This window comes from Octopus bimaculoides, chromosome 4, assembly GCF_001194135.2.
Source record: "Octopus bimaculoides isolate UCB-OBI-ISO-001 chromosome 4, ASM119413v2, whole genome shotgun sequence".
Classification (NCBI taxonomy): domain Eukaryota; kingdom Metazoa; phylum Mollusca; class Cephalopoda; order Octopoda; family Octopodidae; genus Octopus; species Octopus bimaculoides.
This window is the reverse complement of record NC_068984.1, coordinates 100,294,657-100,313,159: the sequence shown is the minus strand read 5'-3', so window position 1 is coordinate 100,313,159 and position 18,503 is coordinate 100,294,657. Positions and strand designations below refer to the sequence as shown.

At 36.0% G+C, this 18,503-nt stretch overlaps 1 protein-coding gene across 2 annotated transcripts in view; it reads left to right on the top strand.

Moving 5' to 3' along the window:
- The window catches only part of LOC106867328 (uncharacterized), a 151,419-nt gene that overhangs the window by 78,637 nt on the left and 54,279 nt on the right, over window positions 1-18,503 (top strand). For both annotated transcript variants that reach the window (XM_052967314.1, XM_052967315.1), the window contains 2 exons: window positions 3,313-4,098; window positions 13,744-13,804. In XM_052967314.1, the coding sequence (XP_052823274.1) occupies window positions 3,313-4,098; window positions 13,744-13,804 (847 nt within the window). The remainder of the gene's footprint in view (window positions 1-3,312; window positions 4,099-13,743; window positions 13,805-18,503) is intronic.

The window sequence follows — 18,503 nt, the reverse complement described above, 5'->3', positions numbered from 1 at the left end:
TGTAGAGCAAACTTGAGAACAGTGCAACTAGTTTCAACGTCTTATTGTCATTTTATCAAAAGTTCCTATTTTTGTTCCTCTTTCAGAGAGGAAGCAGCTGAGGGCTGCTTACAAAAATTATGATAAACATGTGCTGTTTTTACTCATTTACATGTCAGTACATCTGCTGTGAACTTTTTCTCAATTTATCCACATGTGCTAAGTACCTCAGTTAAATAAGATAGTAATAAGAATGAAAATATTTTGTATTTTATTCTCAATGTTTTGTAAATTAGGATTAAGTTATATATAAAAAAAAAAAAAGAATGCATCTTTTGAGTTTGTAGATATTTAAACAACTTACTACATATGCCTGAGTGTGTATGTGTCTGTATTTAAAAATGTGTGTGAGTGTGTATGTGTGTAGAATATAAGCTGTTGCACCTCATGGAGGAGATAATAAAGGACTGTGTTGCCTGACAGTACACTGTGTAGATGATCTGCTTGCTTGCCAAAGCATGACAAAGCAGATGCTAAAATTATGTATATTTGTATATGTATGGGCATGCATTGCTAGTCATATGTTTCTACACGTGTGCATGCATGCATGAATGCAGATATATATATATATATGCCTACAATGAAGTCTACACTATTAACCCCTGATAGCCTTTCACCCCTCTAACACCTGTATCACTTTCCCCCTCCCTTTTTTGCTCAGTCCTCTATCTCTTGTCCTCTGCATCACACATCCCTATCAAACCTCTGTCTATTGCCCATTCCACCATCACCTATGTCTTTCTTTCACCCATGTCTTTATCTCTCTTGCTTCCTATGTTCATAACTCTAATTGTTCCTCTTTGAATTACTCCTCCCTCAATCTCACTGTGCTATGTTGTCAGTGTGACTGTTGGCTATGAGTGTTTTTTTTTTGTTTTTTTGTTGGTCACATGTGCTTTCTCACCCATATATTTATTGTTCATCAAAGATTCACCACACATTGAAATCTTCCAGCTCATCTCTCAGTCACTTCTTCTCAGTTCTCACTGTACTACACTTCTGGAGTGACTAAAGATACATTGCTTCCAGTGTTCAGTCATTGCCCTATCTCCTGGGGCATATAGACTTCAGTCATCTCAGTCATGTTGCCATGACATATCCTGGAATACCGAGTATTCCTATCATTCCATCCCATTCCCACATATCCATCTTAATACTATCACTCATGCCTCTCTCTCTCTCTCTCTCTCTTTCTCTCTCTCCCCTTGTCCTGTAAAGAGGTTGTAAAAAGGCTGGTAAGTGTGCAGAGATATGGTGATGTGAAGCCTCTTCAATTGTGTTGAGAACATGGCTAGCTCTGTACTGCTGGTAACATGATAAGAGCTTTCAGTACATTTTGGCAAAGAAGTTGTGAGTGCCATTTAATCTGGTTAAGGATAAGGAATTTCTATAGTCCTGGTACTATGAAAAAAATGGACCTGGTACATTCTGTAAAATGCTTCAGACTGTAAAAATGAAATATGTAAGGCAAAGTCCATTGCACCTTTTAAGTGAGTAAAGTGCATGAATACATGCCGATTTCAGCTGTGGTGAACTGTGCAAGCCATGCCAGTATGCAAGCAGATATAAATGATGAATGATGTTTGTTTGTATGTATATGTGTTTGTGTGTTGTTGATGCCATAAGAATTAAGAAACTTTGAGAGAACCTGAAATAGTTCTTTTTTGGAATGATGACACTTGAAGCAATGATGTCAGTAATGCATTGGTAAGAATATTGTTACTAAAATGAATGGAGAAATTTAAAGAAATACTTTGATCCAGTGGTAGACCATCTATCACATTTGCAGAACGTGTGTTCAAGTCCTGTGAGCAGCCTTTGCCTTTTTTTATCAAAAGGATTTTTTAACCCAATATTTTATATGCTATTATTTAGAGCTTCATCTGCTTCAAGTTTCACCATTACAAAAAAATGTTTATTTATATACATACTTATGTATGTGTAAGTGTATATGGATGGATGTATGTATGTGCATGTATATAATGTATGTGTGTGTGGGTATCCTTATCTAGACATCACATGAGTGTTGTAAAACAAGCATCACAGTCATACAAGCAATGTGTTTTTCCAGTGACAAACATGTGTAGCTATGGGAAAATACCATCTTCCTTTGAAACAAGTGAGTGTTGGTAAGAACATCTGGTCATAGAAAAATTTGTCTCAGCTGCCCCAAGAAATTCTGTTTGACTCATGCAAGCCTGGAAAAGCGGATGTTAAATGACATGTATGTATATAGCTATGATATATATGTATATGTGACCTCACTGGTGCTAGTACCACAAAAGAAAAGAAAAAATTAAAAGCATTCAGTATACTCTGTAAAGTGGTTGGCATTAAGCAAGGCATTCAACCTCCAAAAACTGTGTCAAAACAACATTGCAATGTGATAGTACTTTTGAGTGCTTTGAATGGTGTCAAACTATCCAAGCCATGCCAGCATGAAACATGGGCATTAAAAGATGATGATAATATATAGATGTACATTTGAACTCTGTGTGTGTGTGCGTGTGTGTGTGTGTGTGTGTGTGTGCACATGTCAATTTGTCTTCATGTGCCAATCATAAACAAACACTACTGTCATGCAATCTGTGACATTTATGTGCAATCTTCTGTTAAAAGTGCCTGACTATTGTACTGTTTGAGTTCGAAGGACTAAGGAAATATTACCTTACTTAGAAATAGATTAAGGTTGGTGAAAGGAAAAGCATCCTGCTGTAGAAAATCTGCCTCAACTAATTTCATCTACTCTTGCAATCATGGAAAAGTGAATGTTAAAACCATATGTATGTATCGGTGTGTGGTTGTAAATGTGTATGTTCATATGATTTGTTGGCTTATACTTTAAAAATCTTTTGTTGCAAAACCGACAGCATGCACCCTTTCTTTCAATATTTAGTGTTTAAATGAAAAAAATTACAATTGGTTGGTGTCAGGTCTCTCTTTCTACTGCCTTTCCACACCTGTCCCTTTCCCCTACTTTTGATGGTGAACAAGTGTAGCTTACCTAATATATTAACTTCATTTAGAAGATCAGAATGAAATTTCATGAATAACTCTTGAATGATGTATCACCATGTGTACATACATACATACATATGTGTATATATGTAAGATATCCATTGTTGTATTTAAAAATTTCCCCTATATCCCCAGATACTCATGCAAGAATACAGATACTAACACTAATTTAGTAAAAACAATAACAATCTTAGCTTTATCTCATAAACTTTGTCATCTTTCAATTTTATCTTTTTTTTTTTGCTTTTTTTTTAGGCCATGATGGAAGGTCGGCTTCTGCCTGGAGGTGTCTTGCCTGTTAAGTTGGCATCATCTGCCTCCAACAGCAGTACAATTGCCAGTTCTACCAATGTAAGCACCATTGCAGAATCCCAAACAGCATCTAATACTACTGAGGCTACAGCTATTGCTAACTCCAACCTTTTTGGACAGGATCATTCTACTACGCTCAAAGATACTTTCTGGAAAGATCTGGAGGAAGGAAAAGTTGACTTATTTGAAACTGATATGTATTCGAAAGTTAAAGCTCAGGGACGAGCTTCACGTCCCAAATCTTTTAAAAATGCTTTCAACAAACAATCTGAGCGATTGCGAGGAACAAACACTTCCCAATCGCCAAAAAAATCTTCGTCAAAAGGAAATCGTAAACAGAAGATATTAGCGAAATATTATTCTCAGAGAAGGCGGACTAATAACCATCTACGGAAGTCTTCTGATAAGACTCATAATTCGTATGGAATGAAAAATGAAGGGTCTAATGCTGGGAATAGAAAATGTGATGATAGATTAAATGAAGGTGTTACGAATGTAGGAAACTTTTCCGAGCAAGACTGGAGCTATAGTGATGCCACAAGCCCGGCTGTCATGAAGTCATGTGATCTCAATATTATGGACTGTGATAAAAAATCTAGCATATCTTACTTAAAAGAGGAGGACGACTGTTCTGATGAGTTTATATGCCAAGGGACGATTGCTGAACAAAGTTCTCAGGGATGTCTTGAAAGCCCACCAGCAAAGGAAAATCTGTCAACCAATGAGCAGGTAAACCAGGCTTCACTCCATTAGGCTTCTTACTCTAACATTTCTTTTAATATTAATCTTTAATACCCTATCTCTCCTTCCTATTTTTTTCCATTTTTTTCCCTCACGATCAATTTAATCTTATAGTTCAGATTGCAAAATACATTTCTATCTTATGTAAATAAATAATTACAGAGTTGAGTTGATAAGGGAGGAGGGACTGTGTAATTACTTGATGAGTTTAATGCAGCAGTCAAATATCCACCAATGTTTCAAATAAAGATTACATAAGTTATGTAGGGGCTTCTGTGCAACTAGTTAACCTGGTCAATTTTTGAGGGAAACTCCTCTCAGCATACTACTTTACAGAGATCACATAAACTAGTGAAAGGATCTATTTAGTGACATGTCTTGCTCAAAGTTGTTGTCAAATAGCTAACAAGATCCTCTCTTTACGATATCTCTCAAATGGAGATTTATTTGAAAAGTCAAATCTTTAGTGAAATTGCCTCAAAGGTAGAATCAGTAAGTGAATCAGGATTAAAAGTAAGGATTGAATATTTTGTTAAATTCATGTTTTGCCATTGGTGTACCTGTCTAACAATATTTAACTGGGTTAGCACTTAGGAACAACTAGAACTACAGCATTTCACAGTGTTTGTAGCGCGCACACGCATTTGAGTGTATGTGTATTATATATCTATCTATATATACATACATACATACATATATATATATATATATATATATATATATATATATATATATTAGAAAATGTAAAGTATACAGGTTAAACAGTTCATTGACTAACTAAGAGTTTCTCAAAGACTTGTTGTTTATACACAAGCTCCATGTTTGTTCACCATACCACCATATTTTATTCATCTAGAATGGAGCTGTTACTTGATGTCAGTAGGTAGTCCAATAGATGAGCAAGAATGGAGTTTGTTTATAAAGAAAACATTTCTTGTGAAACTTCTAGTCTGTCTGTGAAGAGTTAACCTGAATATATTTTGTCTAATATCATTCCTGCTGTACATTGTACTGAATGCTCTAATTTTTGTTCAGACAAACGACACTGTATATGCCATTTTCTAACTATTCAGTATATGCAAGCAGTTTAGGTCTAGTTGGTAACAGCAACAAGTAATTTTAGCTCATTATGTGACTACAACAAACAGGGCTTTCTTTCCTGCCAGTTTCTTAACTCTATCCCAATTTTTGTGTTGCCTGTCAGGGTATATTTCCTCGACAGCTTAACTATGTAGCACCATGGGACATCTTTGAGATCTTTCACACTGAGACTATTTCACTCTGAGTAACCTAGGATACTTTTGCAATCCTTCTCCGCCACCTACTTCTTCTGACACATTGGAAATAGGCTTTATTGCATGTTACATCAACCAACACTACTAACCCATTCAATAGCTTAGACTCTTTATTTCATCTGCGTCAACAGATTTACAAACAAGATGTTAACTGACAATCCCTATTACAGGATGGCCATCTTGGAGGGCAGAAACACTGAATAAGAATAAATAGTGATTAGAAAGGAATTTTTAGTACCCTTATGTGGCACTCTTGTGTCTTGTGCTGGTGGCATGATAAAACTCATCCAGTTCACAGTAAAATATACACAACAGCAAACTTTCTCTGTGGCTGTGTATACAAGATGTTGCATTATAACATCCAATCAATGCCAGCATGAAAAATGCTCATAAAATGTTGATGATATATGTGTGCATGTATGTGTTTTTACATATAAAGTCTGTGTGTTTAAGAAGTTTACTTCCCAACTATGTTCTAGATTCACTCCCACTAAATAATGGCATCAAATGAAATGTAAGAGCAAGACATGAACTTTACAGTTCTCTTAGTGTTGGTAAAAATGTATCTAGTCCACACTGTAAGAGATGTACATCCACGAAGTTGGCTGGTTTTCTGTGTTACCTTGTACATGATGATGCAAAACATGAGCTGGCCAATCCATTCTGGTATTGGAAAGTTGATATAAAATTATAATGATTCAGCATGTTTGTTGCTATTTTGGTGCCACTCCAGTGGGACTTAGAAACCACAAAAATTCTGTGACCACAAAACTTGGGCTAATGTTTTGCATACTAAAAATATCCATACATTTTGTTAACAAAGGTTCTATTTAGGTGTGTTTATATATATACACGCACACACACAAATACAAACCAAGAAGATAACTCCAGTACTATTACTTTGTTAAAGTTTTGAGAAAATATTGAAAATGCAGTAACAGGTGTAGCTCAGATCCTTAAGTCAACTGAAACAAGCAGGGCATACCAGTATTGCATTTCCTCACTAAAAATTTGAAGCAATTTTATCTCTTTTTTTATTAATCTCTTATTTAATTTTTAATACTCGTTGGCATTAGGAAGGGCATCCAGCTGTAGAAACTCTGCCAAATTTAGATTGGAGCCTGGTGTTGCCATCCGGTTTCACCAGTCCTCAGTCAAATCGTCCAACCCATGCTAGCAAGGAAAGCGGACGTTAAACGATGATGATGATAAGAGCAAAGTTTTGTCTAATTACATAGTCTTAATTAATTGAGGTTTTTCTGCAGATTGCATTATGCATGTGAATGAAAAACCCTTTTCTATTAGTATTGCTGTGATGTCAGTTGCAGTTTCAGTAACTGAGATACTTGCAGCAGTTGTTGTAGTTGTGAGGATAGATTGTTGGTATTGGCAGTAGTGACAGTTGTAGATGTGATAGTAACAGCTGATGCAGTAATACTTGTTGAAATCTGATTAATCATTGTCTTGTGACCTCTAGCATCATTACAAGAGATTTGTGGTTCCTAGGCCCTGCTGGAGGGTCATAGAGACAGTAATAAATTTACTGATTCATCATCACTTAACATCTATTTCTGTACTGGCCTGGATTGGACAGGTTTGTCTCCATTATCATCTGGTACACATAACAGAAAGCCAACCAATTTGAGTGTTATGCATGCCTTGCAGTGTGCACTTGGTGTGTTTTAACATGCTACTGAGACTTATGTTCCCAAGCTGAAAGACAAAAGAGATCCTTCTAATCTGTATCAATTCTTATTTGGAATTGGTGCCCACTTAGATTGGTAGCCTGGAATGCAACTTGCAATATTCACTTCTCACTCATCCATTCTATTTTTGGCATGGTTTCTCTATCAATAACCACTTTACAGGGTGTACCATGTGAATATATTTGGAAATAGCTGTCAGAGTAGCAGTAGGGTTAAGAATTTATACTATTCATATAAGCAAGAGCAATTCAAACCTTGTTATTGATGGGAAAATGTTGTTTGACACCAAGTCAAAGATGGTTAATCAGCTAATTATTTACCTGCTTTATGGTTGAGTGATTTATTGCAGTTGTAGCTCTAGTTTAGTCCCACTGCTACAGATGTATGGTCAATCAAGCATATTACAACAACACATTCTATCTCTTTCAAGATACACTCTGTTTATATTTATATCATCTAATGTATCCGTCCTTTTTTTAACATGGTAGAATGGGATGTGAGAAAGATTTAGCTCCTATGAGAGACTAACTCACTAAGAGGAGTCATATGCAGTTGGTCCATGTGCTGGTATTAAACCAGTTTTAGCATTTCCATCCAAATTAGCCCTTTATTACCCAAATTATCAATTCTAGATGTTAGTTGATGCCTTACCAAAGTTATTCCAGTGTTAAAGGTACTTGACTTGATTCTGCTGGGCTTGTCTCAATCAACACTTAGAAATGTTATACATATATATATATATATATATATATATGTATGTGTGTGTGTGTGTGTGTGTGTGGGTGTGTGTGTGTGTGTGTTCACAACAGAATTTCACATTCCCTATCCTCAGGCAACTGTTTAGAAGATACTTGAAGCTTGTTTATATATACACCAGTTGGGGCTGTTGAGACTCAGCTCTGAATAAATATTACTTCACTACCTAACCACATTAAGTGTTTTGTTTTATTTATTTTTTGGTTTAATTGTAAATGTACCAGGTAATACGACTAATAACCCCCCCCCCCTACGCACACATGTATCTGTGTGTGTGTGTGTGCTGGTATGACTGTGTGATTTAGAAATTTGCATTACAACTTCACAAGGGATTGTGATGTAACAGTTTACACAAATAAACTGTCCACCTGTTGGTGACTGTGTCAGTGACCATCGGCATCCTCATTGGTTTGTTCTCCCTTGTTTAATAATAAGGCATTTAAGAGAAAATCATTTATTTTTTGTGCTAAGTTTGTCAAGAGAAAAGGAGAAATATCCATGATCAGAAGTGAAACATAAGCTATGTGGGCAGTGAATGCTTGATGCAGTGTTGACCCAGCTAAAGGCAAGCAAGGACCAAGTAATGGTGGTGTTAATCATTTGACCATCATTGAGTGTTGAGCCTAACACAGTGTCTAGACTATATTATAAGCGTTTTTGGTTTGTGTAACACCTATTTTAATGTTATTTGCATGTAGCTGCGGGTCAGCTCTGATTCTGCAGACCTATGATGAAGATGTTATAGTCAAAATCATCCTCTCTTTTTTATCAAATGTAGTGTATGTTATTGTTTTTTTAAGGCAGTAGTATGGCATATGAACGAGATTTGGTTGCTATTTCTAGCCAATTTCGTGACCATGTAGAGGTTCTATCACTGGCTCAATGGTTGAAACTGTTTTGTTAGCCTTTTTAGTCACACTTTATTGGTGTGGAAATGTAACTGTCCACAACTTTCAACTTTGCTACATTTTTCTTCTCTTCCACCTAAAGCAGACTTCAACAACAGTTTAATAATGATTTGAAATTTTGGCACAAGGCCAGTAATTTCAGGGGAGGAGGTAAGTTGATTATATCGACCCCCAGTGCTCAACTGGTATGCATTTTATCGACCCTGAAAAGACGAAAGGCAAAGTCAACCTCAGTGGTATTTGAACTCAGAACACAGACAAATGAAATGCTGCTAAGCATTTTGCCTGGCATGCTAATGATTCTGCCAGCATGCTGCCTTAACAATAGTAATAATAATATAATTGTTTCTTGAGCTTAGTTGATTTACTGACCCCTAAACTTGATTTATGCTTAATTTTATCCACTTGAGTGGAATCACAGGCAAAAGTAATAATCATTTCAAGCTAAAGGGATGAATCAAGTTTATAAATTAGCCAGCAGCTCAGCAACTTGTGCATAGACATTGAGACTGCATATTCTCTCTCTCACTCTCTCTCAGATTACAGACTTGCATCTGACCAACTTTCTACTTTACATCTAATCCCACCTCATCTCAAGCACATCCCCATCCTTCCTCTCCCCTTACCTTGCACCAGACCACCCCCCTGCATACCCCATCTTAGTTTCACTGAGTCCTACCCCTTTCCTATGCAGTGTAAGGACTCTAGATTCTGCTGTTTTAGGTTTTCTGTGGGATATTGGGTGGGTCACAAGTGGCTGAGGTGACTAAGTATGCAAAGGAAGGGGGGGGAGTATTGTAGGAGTGGAAGTGATGTTAGTAGTGATGGTAGTCGGCGGGGGGGGGGGGGTGAATCATCAAAAGACAGAGAAGCAAAATAGTATAAAATTAGGGCTAAAAGTAGGATGTTGTCACTCTATAGTTGGGTGGTTGTGTTAGGGTATTTTCATAGAAATAAGGTGGTGCTCCACTGAACACCCTAATATTTTATTACAATTAAGTTGGCCTGCTCCTGTCCACCCCTTCTATTCTGAATTCAAATCTTCCCTGCTCTCCACCCTCATCTACAAAATCTGAGGTGGGTAAAAAAATAAGAGCTACCACACAAGGGGGTGGAGCATTGGAGAGAGGCCTTGCCCTTGTGCTTATGATAGAAATCCTTGTCGAAATCCTCATTACTACAAGATTGGCAGAAATGGTAAAACTAATTAAATGTCTTGAGTTGGTTACTGACATTGTTACATTACAGAACTGAGTTCAAATCTTGTTGGAGCCATCCTTGCCTTTCATTCTTTCAAGTTCAATCAGTTGTAACAGTAATATACGAGGAAGTGGGGAGGGAAGCGATACAACTATACCTTCCACCCTGACCTTCCTTCTCTCAGTAAATCATTTGAAAATAAAGACAATACAAATGTTACTGAGTGAATTTATGTTTTATAGTATTCTAGTTGTAACCATCCAGTCCTTTTTTTTTTCCAGACAATGGTTTAAGACTATATAATCTGTGTCCTTTTTTGTTTAAAACTTAGTAGTGTATTACGTGAGGGAGATTTAACTGTTATGTCTTGCAGGTTGCTCAACTACATAAAGGTTCACAGCTAGTATTTTTCGTTTTGTTTAGCCCCTGGTCAGCCATGATCCAACAGACTTATGATCAAAGGCCAACTCACCTTTTAATCAGTTAGTATGTCTAAGACTAGACTACATTTACTGCCTTCTTCCTTTTTTACAAGGTAGTAGGATATTATTTGAGTGAGATTTGGCTGCTATTTCTAAGCTGCTGTATAGAAGGCAATTACTTCTGTAGGCTTTCCATACATTTGTAACAATGTTGATGGTATTTTTCCTTGTTTTATATTCTTCTTTCTAGAGAATTGTTATAGTTGTGGTGGTAGTGGTAATAGTGATTGTTGTTGTGGTGGTGGTGATGCAGTAGTGATAGTTATAGTAGTGTGGTGGTTGTGTCATTCACAGTGTATGAAGTAACAAGAGAATCAATGGAGATAGACAAGATGGCATTATGGTGGTGGGTGGAGGGACAGGCAAGTGTGTTTCTGGTGTGTATTTATGGAAGTAACTTCCTGTTGGTTTGCTTATCTAGTGACACAGGTCCTTGACAGTTTGGAGACTACCTTCCTCAGCCACACCTCATCTAAAGAACAGGAGGAGTAAAGGGAGCAATATTCAAATAGAAATTATATTAAAGAATTGAAACAAGTTGGTGGTAAATACATTAAAAACTGGGATGACATCAGAGTATGTTGTTTAAACCCAACTGACTTAGGATCAAAAGCACACCAACCATGACCATCCTTATGTATGCTGGTTTCATTGTGGAATGTGTCCTTTATTATTATTTTTTTCTTAAGCCGAAAGGTTATAAGGTTATAATTTGTTTTTTTACTGTTACTTCTAACAGACTGAGTGACTATGTAGAAGCCACTTTGTTGACTCATTCAGAATATGTTGCCATTATGACCTGCTAATGAGATTTAATAAGGAGGGGTGAGGCTTGGTATATGTGTGTTTGTGGAGGGGATAACGAAAGAGTCTTTCAGATTGTGACTTAGCTGGTTACTGTCACACTACAAATCACTATATGTTTGATTGAGGTGAGAGTGGGGAAGCAATATTAAATAATTACTGGAAAAAAATGTGGTAGAACATTGGACAACATGTTTTGCAGTATTTAGAGTTGCACTTCCTTATGTTCAAGTATATTTGGCATCAACTTTGCCATTTTACCTCTTAGAATTGATAAAATAAGGAGCAGTCCCGTAATGGAGTTAATCTTATCAACTACACGTCTTCCCCAAACTTTGTGTCCCTTTGAGCCTTATTTCTGTAACTATTAAAAATATAACAGCTAGGAGTAGCCAAATCCCTTTTAAATTACCATCTTAAAAAGTGGGTACAATGAATAATGTAATCATAGATATATCATGTCTGAAAATAACAGGACAGTCACAACTTGAAGGTCTTTGGTCATAGGTTTACTGAATCTGAGCTGACTCAAGCTGTGTTAAACATCAACAATAACTCACATCAGAATGAATGGGTAAACACATTCTCCAGCTGTTAATCTTGACACACATATGTGTGCCCACACACACACACACACACACACACACACACACACACACACTCACTCACTCTTGCAGATCACTGGATCTTCTATAGCAACACCTAGGCTACATTCTATGCTGTCTTGAAGCCCATCACTGCTTTTAACTTTCGTGTGGACACAACCAAAGTATTGTAAGTACTTTTCACACTCTATCTACCACTGTATAGCAATAAGTGCAGTCTGTGCATATATATAACAGTGTTTGTAGACAGATGTGCTGGCTATGCGGTTAGGCTACTGTTATGCATTGAAATAAGCTGGCCTGGTACCACCATACTGTGTTTGCCATTGCAGATCCCACACTGAACATTTCAATGCAGTTCTTCCACTTGGAATTGTAATTCCTCAGGAATTCTTTCTATAAACACTGGTCTACAATTAAACAGGATCTATATCTGTTTCACCAGTCTGTAAAACTCATGGGTCCTGATGTCAAGTAGTTTAGGACACGAAATGTAACAAATAAAATACATGAACAATTTGAGTGAGAAAATATTATTTGTGACCTGGCAGAAAATCGTCTGTGTTAGAAAAGCAGATTGAGTGGGTGAAAGGCTTAGTAGTTTGAGTCAGATTTCGTAGAATATTATTATGTATTTATTGTTGACTTACCTAAAATTTTGTAACACTGACATTCGTGGAAATGGAAACGACAAGGGAGATAATAAAAAAAAACTATTTCCTATCTGAAACAAGAAATCGTTTTCCTGACTAATATAGACTTTTATTTTTACTCTTTCTCCATTTTTTTCTTTTGTATTTTCGTCTTCTACTAAAATGTTCCCATTATATTTCACTGATTTGTATCTTTAGGGAGCTTATTAGAATTACGACTCACCCCTTCATCCTACCCATATCTCATTGACTTTCTCCTATCTAGTTTAGCTATTTCTCATTTTCCATTTATCTTTCTCATTCTTCCTCCTCAAATAGTGTATATAGAATTATCAAATTCAGGTGGGTGAAAGTTTTATGGTGCTATAATTTTATGGGGTAATTGTTCACTACAAGAGTTTGAAGTGAGTGTGGGTGGGGATAAAGTGAGACACAATAAGGACAAGTGGTAGTGTGGGTGCCACTGGTAGCCCTGAGCAGAGATTGGTACACACAGCCATAAAGGATACTGTAGCCTCAGTAGAAGAGATATTGAGAAGGAATAACATATTCGTTGAATAAGCATATTGGTATGTAAATCTCTGTTAATCAAGCTTGATGTCCTTATTTGAGATGGTGAGTTGGAGCCTGGGTCCTAGAATTTGTGTGTGTGAGTGTAGCAGCAGTGCACTATTTAAATGAGCAGTAATTTTATGTGGGTTGCAATGAAGAATATGCTGTCAGCCATTCAGAGTCATTATGTACCTTATTTGTGATCCCTACAAATATGTAATTTAACATGGTACTTATAATATCAATGGATAATGATATAATATTCAGTTGGTAAAATTAATTTGGTAAGTTGTATTCCAAACACCAACATATCATTGAAACAAGTTTGAAGGTTTACAGTGATTGAACTGAATCTTTGGAAATTTTTTGGCAATCCAAAGAAAAAGCAACCCTGTTTTAGATAAGGTTGAAAGTCCTTTAAAATCTTATAAAAATGTTAAGTTTGAAACTTCAAACTTTGATTTTTCTCAAAGCATTAATCTAAAACTTTAAATTTTGTTTGCTATATATGAATATATTATCTATGTATACATGCATATATATATATATATATATATATATATGTGTGTGTGTGTGTGTGTGTGTGTGTGTGTGTGTGTGTGTATATGCATAAATATGTATGCACACTTATACGTGAACTGTATTTTTATTGTTTCCATGTTTATCTTGCAGACTGATTATGATTCAAGTAAAGATTTAGAAAACGATGATCATTCAAAATCACAAATAACTTGTAAGTACTTTGTTGTTGTTGTCCTTCTGTTTCCATGTCAACTCGGTATGATTTCAGGAGTGTTACTTGTTCGAAACTTGGTCTTGCAGAGCTGTGGGCCTCAACACATTACTACCTGTCATTATACAATTAAAGGAAAGAAATATAACTGTGGCATATGAAAAGACGCTGTATTAAACTGCATGATAAAGTTGACTGTTGTTTGATTACTGGAACTAGAGCATTAGGGATCACACGGGCAAGTACAGCCCTTTCCTTATCAGAGATGTTATTACTGTCAAGTTATAGTCTGAGGTTGAATGATGAGAAATTCTTCCTAACAACTGTTGGTGTTAATGATTATTTCAATATTTATGTTATGGCACCAGATCACAAATTTGAGAGGAGGGTATAGTTCTAGTCAATAGGATTGTCAGCCTCATTATTGAATTTGAACTTATAGGAATAGTTTCAATTTTAGTGTATACGTTGATGATTATAAAAAAAATTCTTGGTGCTATAGAAAGCCTGATTGCTTGGCACAGCAAGAACCATAAGAAAAGTGCTATATACTTAAAGTTGTGGGGTGCAGCTTGATGTCTAGTGATCCAATTGCGGAAGAAACAAAATCAAATGCTAAGTGAATGATGATGTTGATGATATTATTATTATAAATTTGCTGTGCAAGGCCTGCATAATCTCTAACTTAGCAACATGACTTTAGTGTAGAGAGAGAGAACAATTGATACATTCAACCCCAGTTGTTGAATGTGTCTAATATGGACATAGGTGAGAAATTCGAAAGGAGGAGACTTAGCTGATTACATCAACCTCAGTACTTAATTGGTACTCTATTTTATCAACCACCCTCCCTACCAGGCATAGTTGATTGTAGCAGGATTTGACCTCAGAACATAAAGAGATGGAAGAACTGCAAAATATTTTCTCTGATGCCCTGTTGAGAGATTTTTAAAATAAGCACAAGTCAAACATTTCTGGAAGGACAATATTATTTATATTCCTCTCCATTACTTACTTTATCTACCTTGAGAAAGATGAAGGTTAATGTCAACTTTGCTGGTATTTGAACTTAGAATGTGAAGAGTTGTGATTAAATTACTGAAGGCAAATTGTCCAGTGCTTTATTAGTTCCACTAAAACAACAATTTAGTTGGGGGCAGGGGTGGATTTTTCGCCAGAATGCGAAGGGACATAACTCAGAAATATAAAATGCTCAGCTTATTACACTTAGACATGATGAGATAGCCACTATTTATAAGATAGAGAGTATGCTTACATACACACGCACACACACACAGACTATATATATATATATATATATATATATATATATGTTTGTATGTATATATATTTATGTGCTTACATTCATTTGCTTGACATGTGTTTTTTCAATACCAGCATGGATGTGGAGTCATTTGAGGCAAGATTTTAAGGCTGGATGCTCTTCCTGTTGCCAAACCTTTCCTGTTTTCAAGTAAGGGATTTTTTTTATTCCACAGATCTTTGAAAGTACAGAGCGACCAGTCATAATGTCAACAAGGAATGTCAACATTGCGACCACTTTTCTCAACTAGTGGCAAACATGGAATATCAACATTGATACATTCTCTTCATGCCCTCCCACCCTCAGGCATATCTCTTTCTCTCTCTCATATCATACACACATACACACATACAAACAGAATTCCTGCAGAAGTCCCAAGCTATGGGAGAAGATACTTAAGGTACTGTGCAGTATGACTGATCCTGAAACCACATAATTAAGAAGTTTACTTCTTAACCACACAGCCATGCCTGTACCTTATGTGTGTGTGTGTGTGTGTGTAAAATCTGTGTACACACACAAATGGAAATATAGATATATATATTGATACAGTGATAGAGAGGATGATGGTAGCCCCTAAATAAAGAACTCAAGTGTTAAACGCAATATGTGAATATATTTCAACAAATAACTTTTTCTATTTTTGTCTAATACTTTTTTGATTGATTTCTCTTTTGACTTGATGTGTCTTTCTATGAACACATCTTGAAGCTGTTATGCTTTCAATGAATATATTTTTAACCCTTTAGCATTCAGAGTACTCCATCAAAATCTGATGCTTATTTATTCACATTGTTTTGAATTAATCATTCATTATCCTGTAACTTCAGATTTTGATGATGTGATTGTTTATTTTTAGAATGATATTGTAGGGTATGAGTGAAAGGCTGGATCTGACTGGTTTGAGCATAAAATAGGTTGAATATTTGGACAGGATAAGGCCAGTTTAAATGCTAAAGGGTTAAAAACTGTGCCATATGTGTGTGTGTGTCTATATACAGCACCATACACAGATAAATGTCACATGAGAAAATAAATATATAAGAAAGAAAATGAGAATAGCTGGATGTACATGTTTCTGTTGTATATCATTTAAAGAGAGAATTGAATAGAATTCAGTTAACCTATTTGTTTTAGTTAGTAAAGAGAACATTCTACTCTTTTACTAGTTTCAGTCAATATTCCTTCTTGGCACAGTACATTTGTGATGACTGAGTTTCAATCCCTGGTTGAAATCAGTGGATGAGACTCTTAAGAAAGACACAGAATGTCACACCTATTTATTCCTCTGACCTGCATCTCTTGCAACATAGCAATGGATGTATTTTCCCAGTGTGCATTCTTTGGTATGTGATAATGTCTTTGCAAGCTACACCTGGCATCATATTAAAAAGGAAGAAGCCATATTAAGCCTACTTGGGTCTCTGGTGAGGGCATCTAATTCTTAAGTTTAGACATCACAGAGGCTTTTAAAGTAGAACTAAATGCTTACTGAAATTTTTGGCTGAGAGAATTTTCCATGTATGCCTTGGGGAATATTGTTTAGCTGCATCTAACCTATCCAAATATTTAGCCCAAAGATTTGTAATGTGTCTGTGGGGTATATTTAGTGTAGTTCACTTCTCACAGATGTATGTTCTTGTGAGCTGAACAACCAAACATTGTATGGTAATGCCAGATGTAACACTCTACCAATATTTTTCACCTCTATTGTATGTGTGGGAGCATGCGTGTATATGAAACCATAAAATTTCTTTATATGTATTTGTATGCTTATGTATACAGAGACACACACACATATATAAAGTCATAATCTATTTATCTCTTTGTCTATGAAAGCATATAAGCATGCGCACATATATACTTACATGTATGTACACACACTCACATATATGTTTAAACTTATACAGACACACATGTTAGGTGCAAATGTAGCTGTGTGGTTATGAACTTTGCTTACCAAACATGTGGTTTCTGTTCAGTCCCACTGCTTGGCTCTTCGTGCAAGTGTCTTCTACTAAATCATGAGTGGATTTAATAGTCAGAAACAGATAGCCTGTTGTATTGCTGTGTGTGTATATGGGGGAGAGAGAGAGAGAGAAATACATGTATTTCAGTTTGTGCCTCATCTTGACATTGCATGGTGGTTGTAAATGTGCATCACCATCATATAAGCAGTGTCGTTCATTTCCAGTCTTCCATATAAACATGTTTGATCATGACAAAATATTACCTTACTTGAAAACAGATGAAGGTGGACAACAGAGGCCATCCACTCATAGAAAATGTTTTGAGATTCACTCCGTAAAAACTGTATCTGTGGGTATATATACACCTGTGTGTGTGTGAAAACTTTAAACGGGAAAAGCTGAATTTAAATAGAACATTTCCAAAATTGGTGAGTGGGGAAAATATCTCAATTGTTTCCACTTGTTTCATATACATCTATTGCTGTAAACAATATATTTCAGACAGTGGTAAATAAAGCACACACACACAATCTTACATATGAATATAAAGTGTTCTTGTCTATTTTCTGCTACAAAAACATGAGAGTACTAAATAAAACCACTGTGTTGTTGAGTATGATATGTGTTTGTCGTGTGTGTGTGTATGTATATATGTACACACACACACATATATGTATATGTATACACAAAATATATCTGTATCGTCTATTGGTGTGTACACTTCTTCACTTGATTGAGAATAAATCCCATTGAATTATTCTGAATTTCTTGATGGGTTCAACTAAACATATGGCTGATTGTCTATATATCCTAGTCAAATCTAGCATGATGATAATAAGGAAATGGTGGTGAGCTGTACAACAGCAGGCTACAGCAAAATTCAGGTACGTAAATTCTTTCTTGGAAAAGCAGCTTATTTGAGGAGTGAAACAAGGTTTGATTCATTATAATTAAAATGATAGCAGGTGAGAAAATGAAAAGCAACTAAAGTTTAAAAAAGAAAATATCTAAAATTGATATATAAAAATATGTATACATTCAAATTGGTCATACACACACACACACACACACACACACACACATATTTTGAGTGGTAACAAAAGCAGACATTGAAGTGTGATGCAGTTCTGAGACCCAGTAGATGCTGTTAAACTGTTCAACCCATACCAGCCTACAAGGGAGACTTAAAAGATGCTCTGAGTTCAGATTCTGTTGAGGTCAGCATTGCCTTTCATTAATTTTTTTTTTTTGTTTGTTTTGTTTGGTGTTGTAGCAATAAAGTATCGATCTAGTTCAGAAGAAGTCCTGTAAAAAAAGCCCAGATAGTTGGGCTCCCAACTGGGCCTTTCTCGATGCCCTCAAAGCCAGGAATTTTTCAGTACCCACTTTGTGTGTGTGTGTGTGT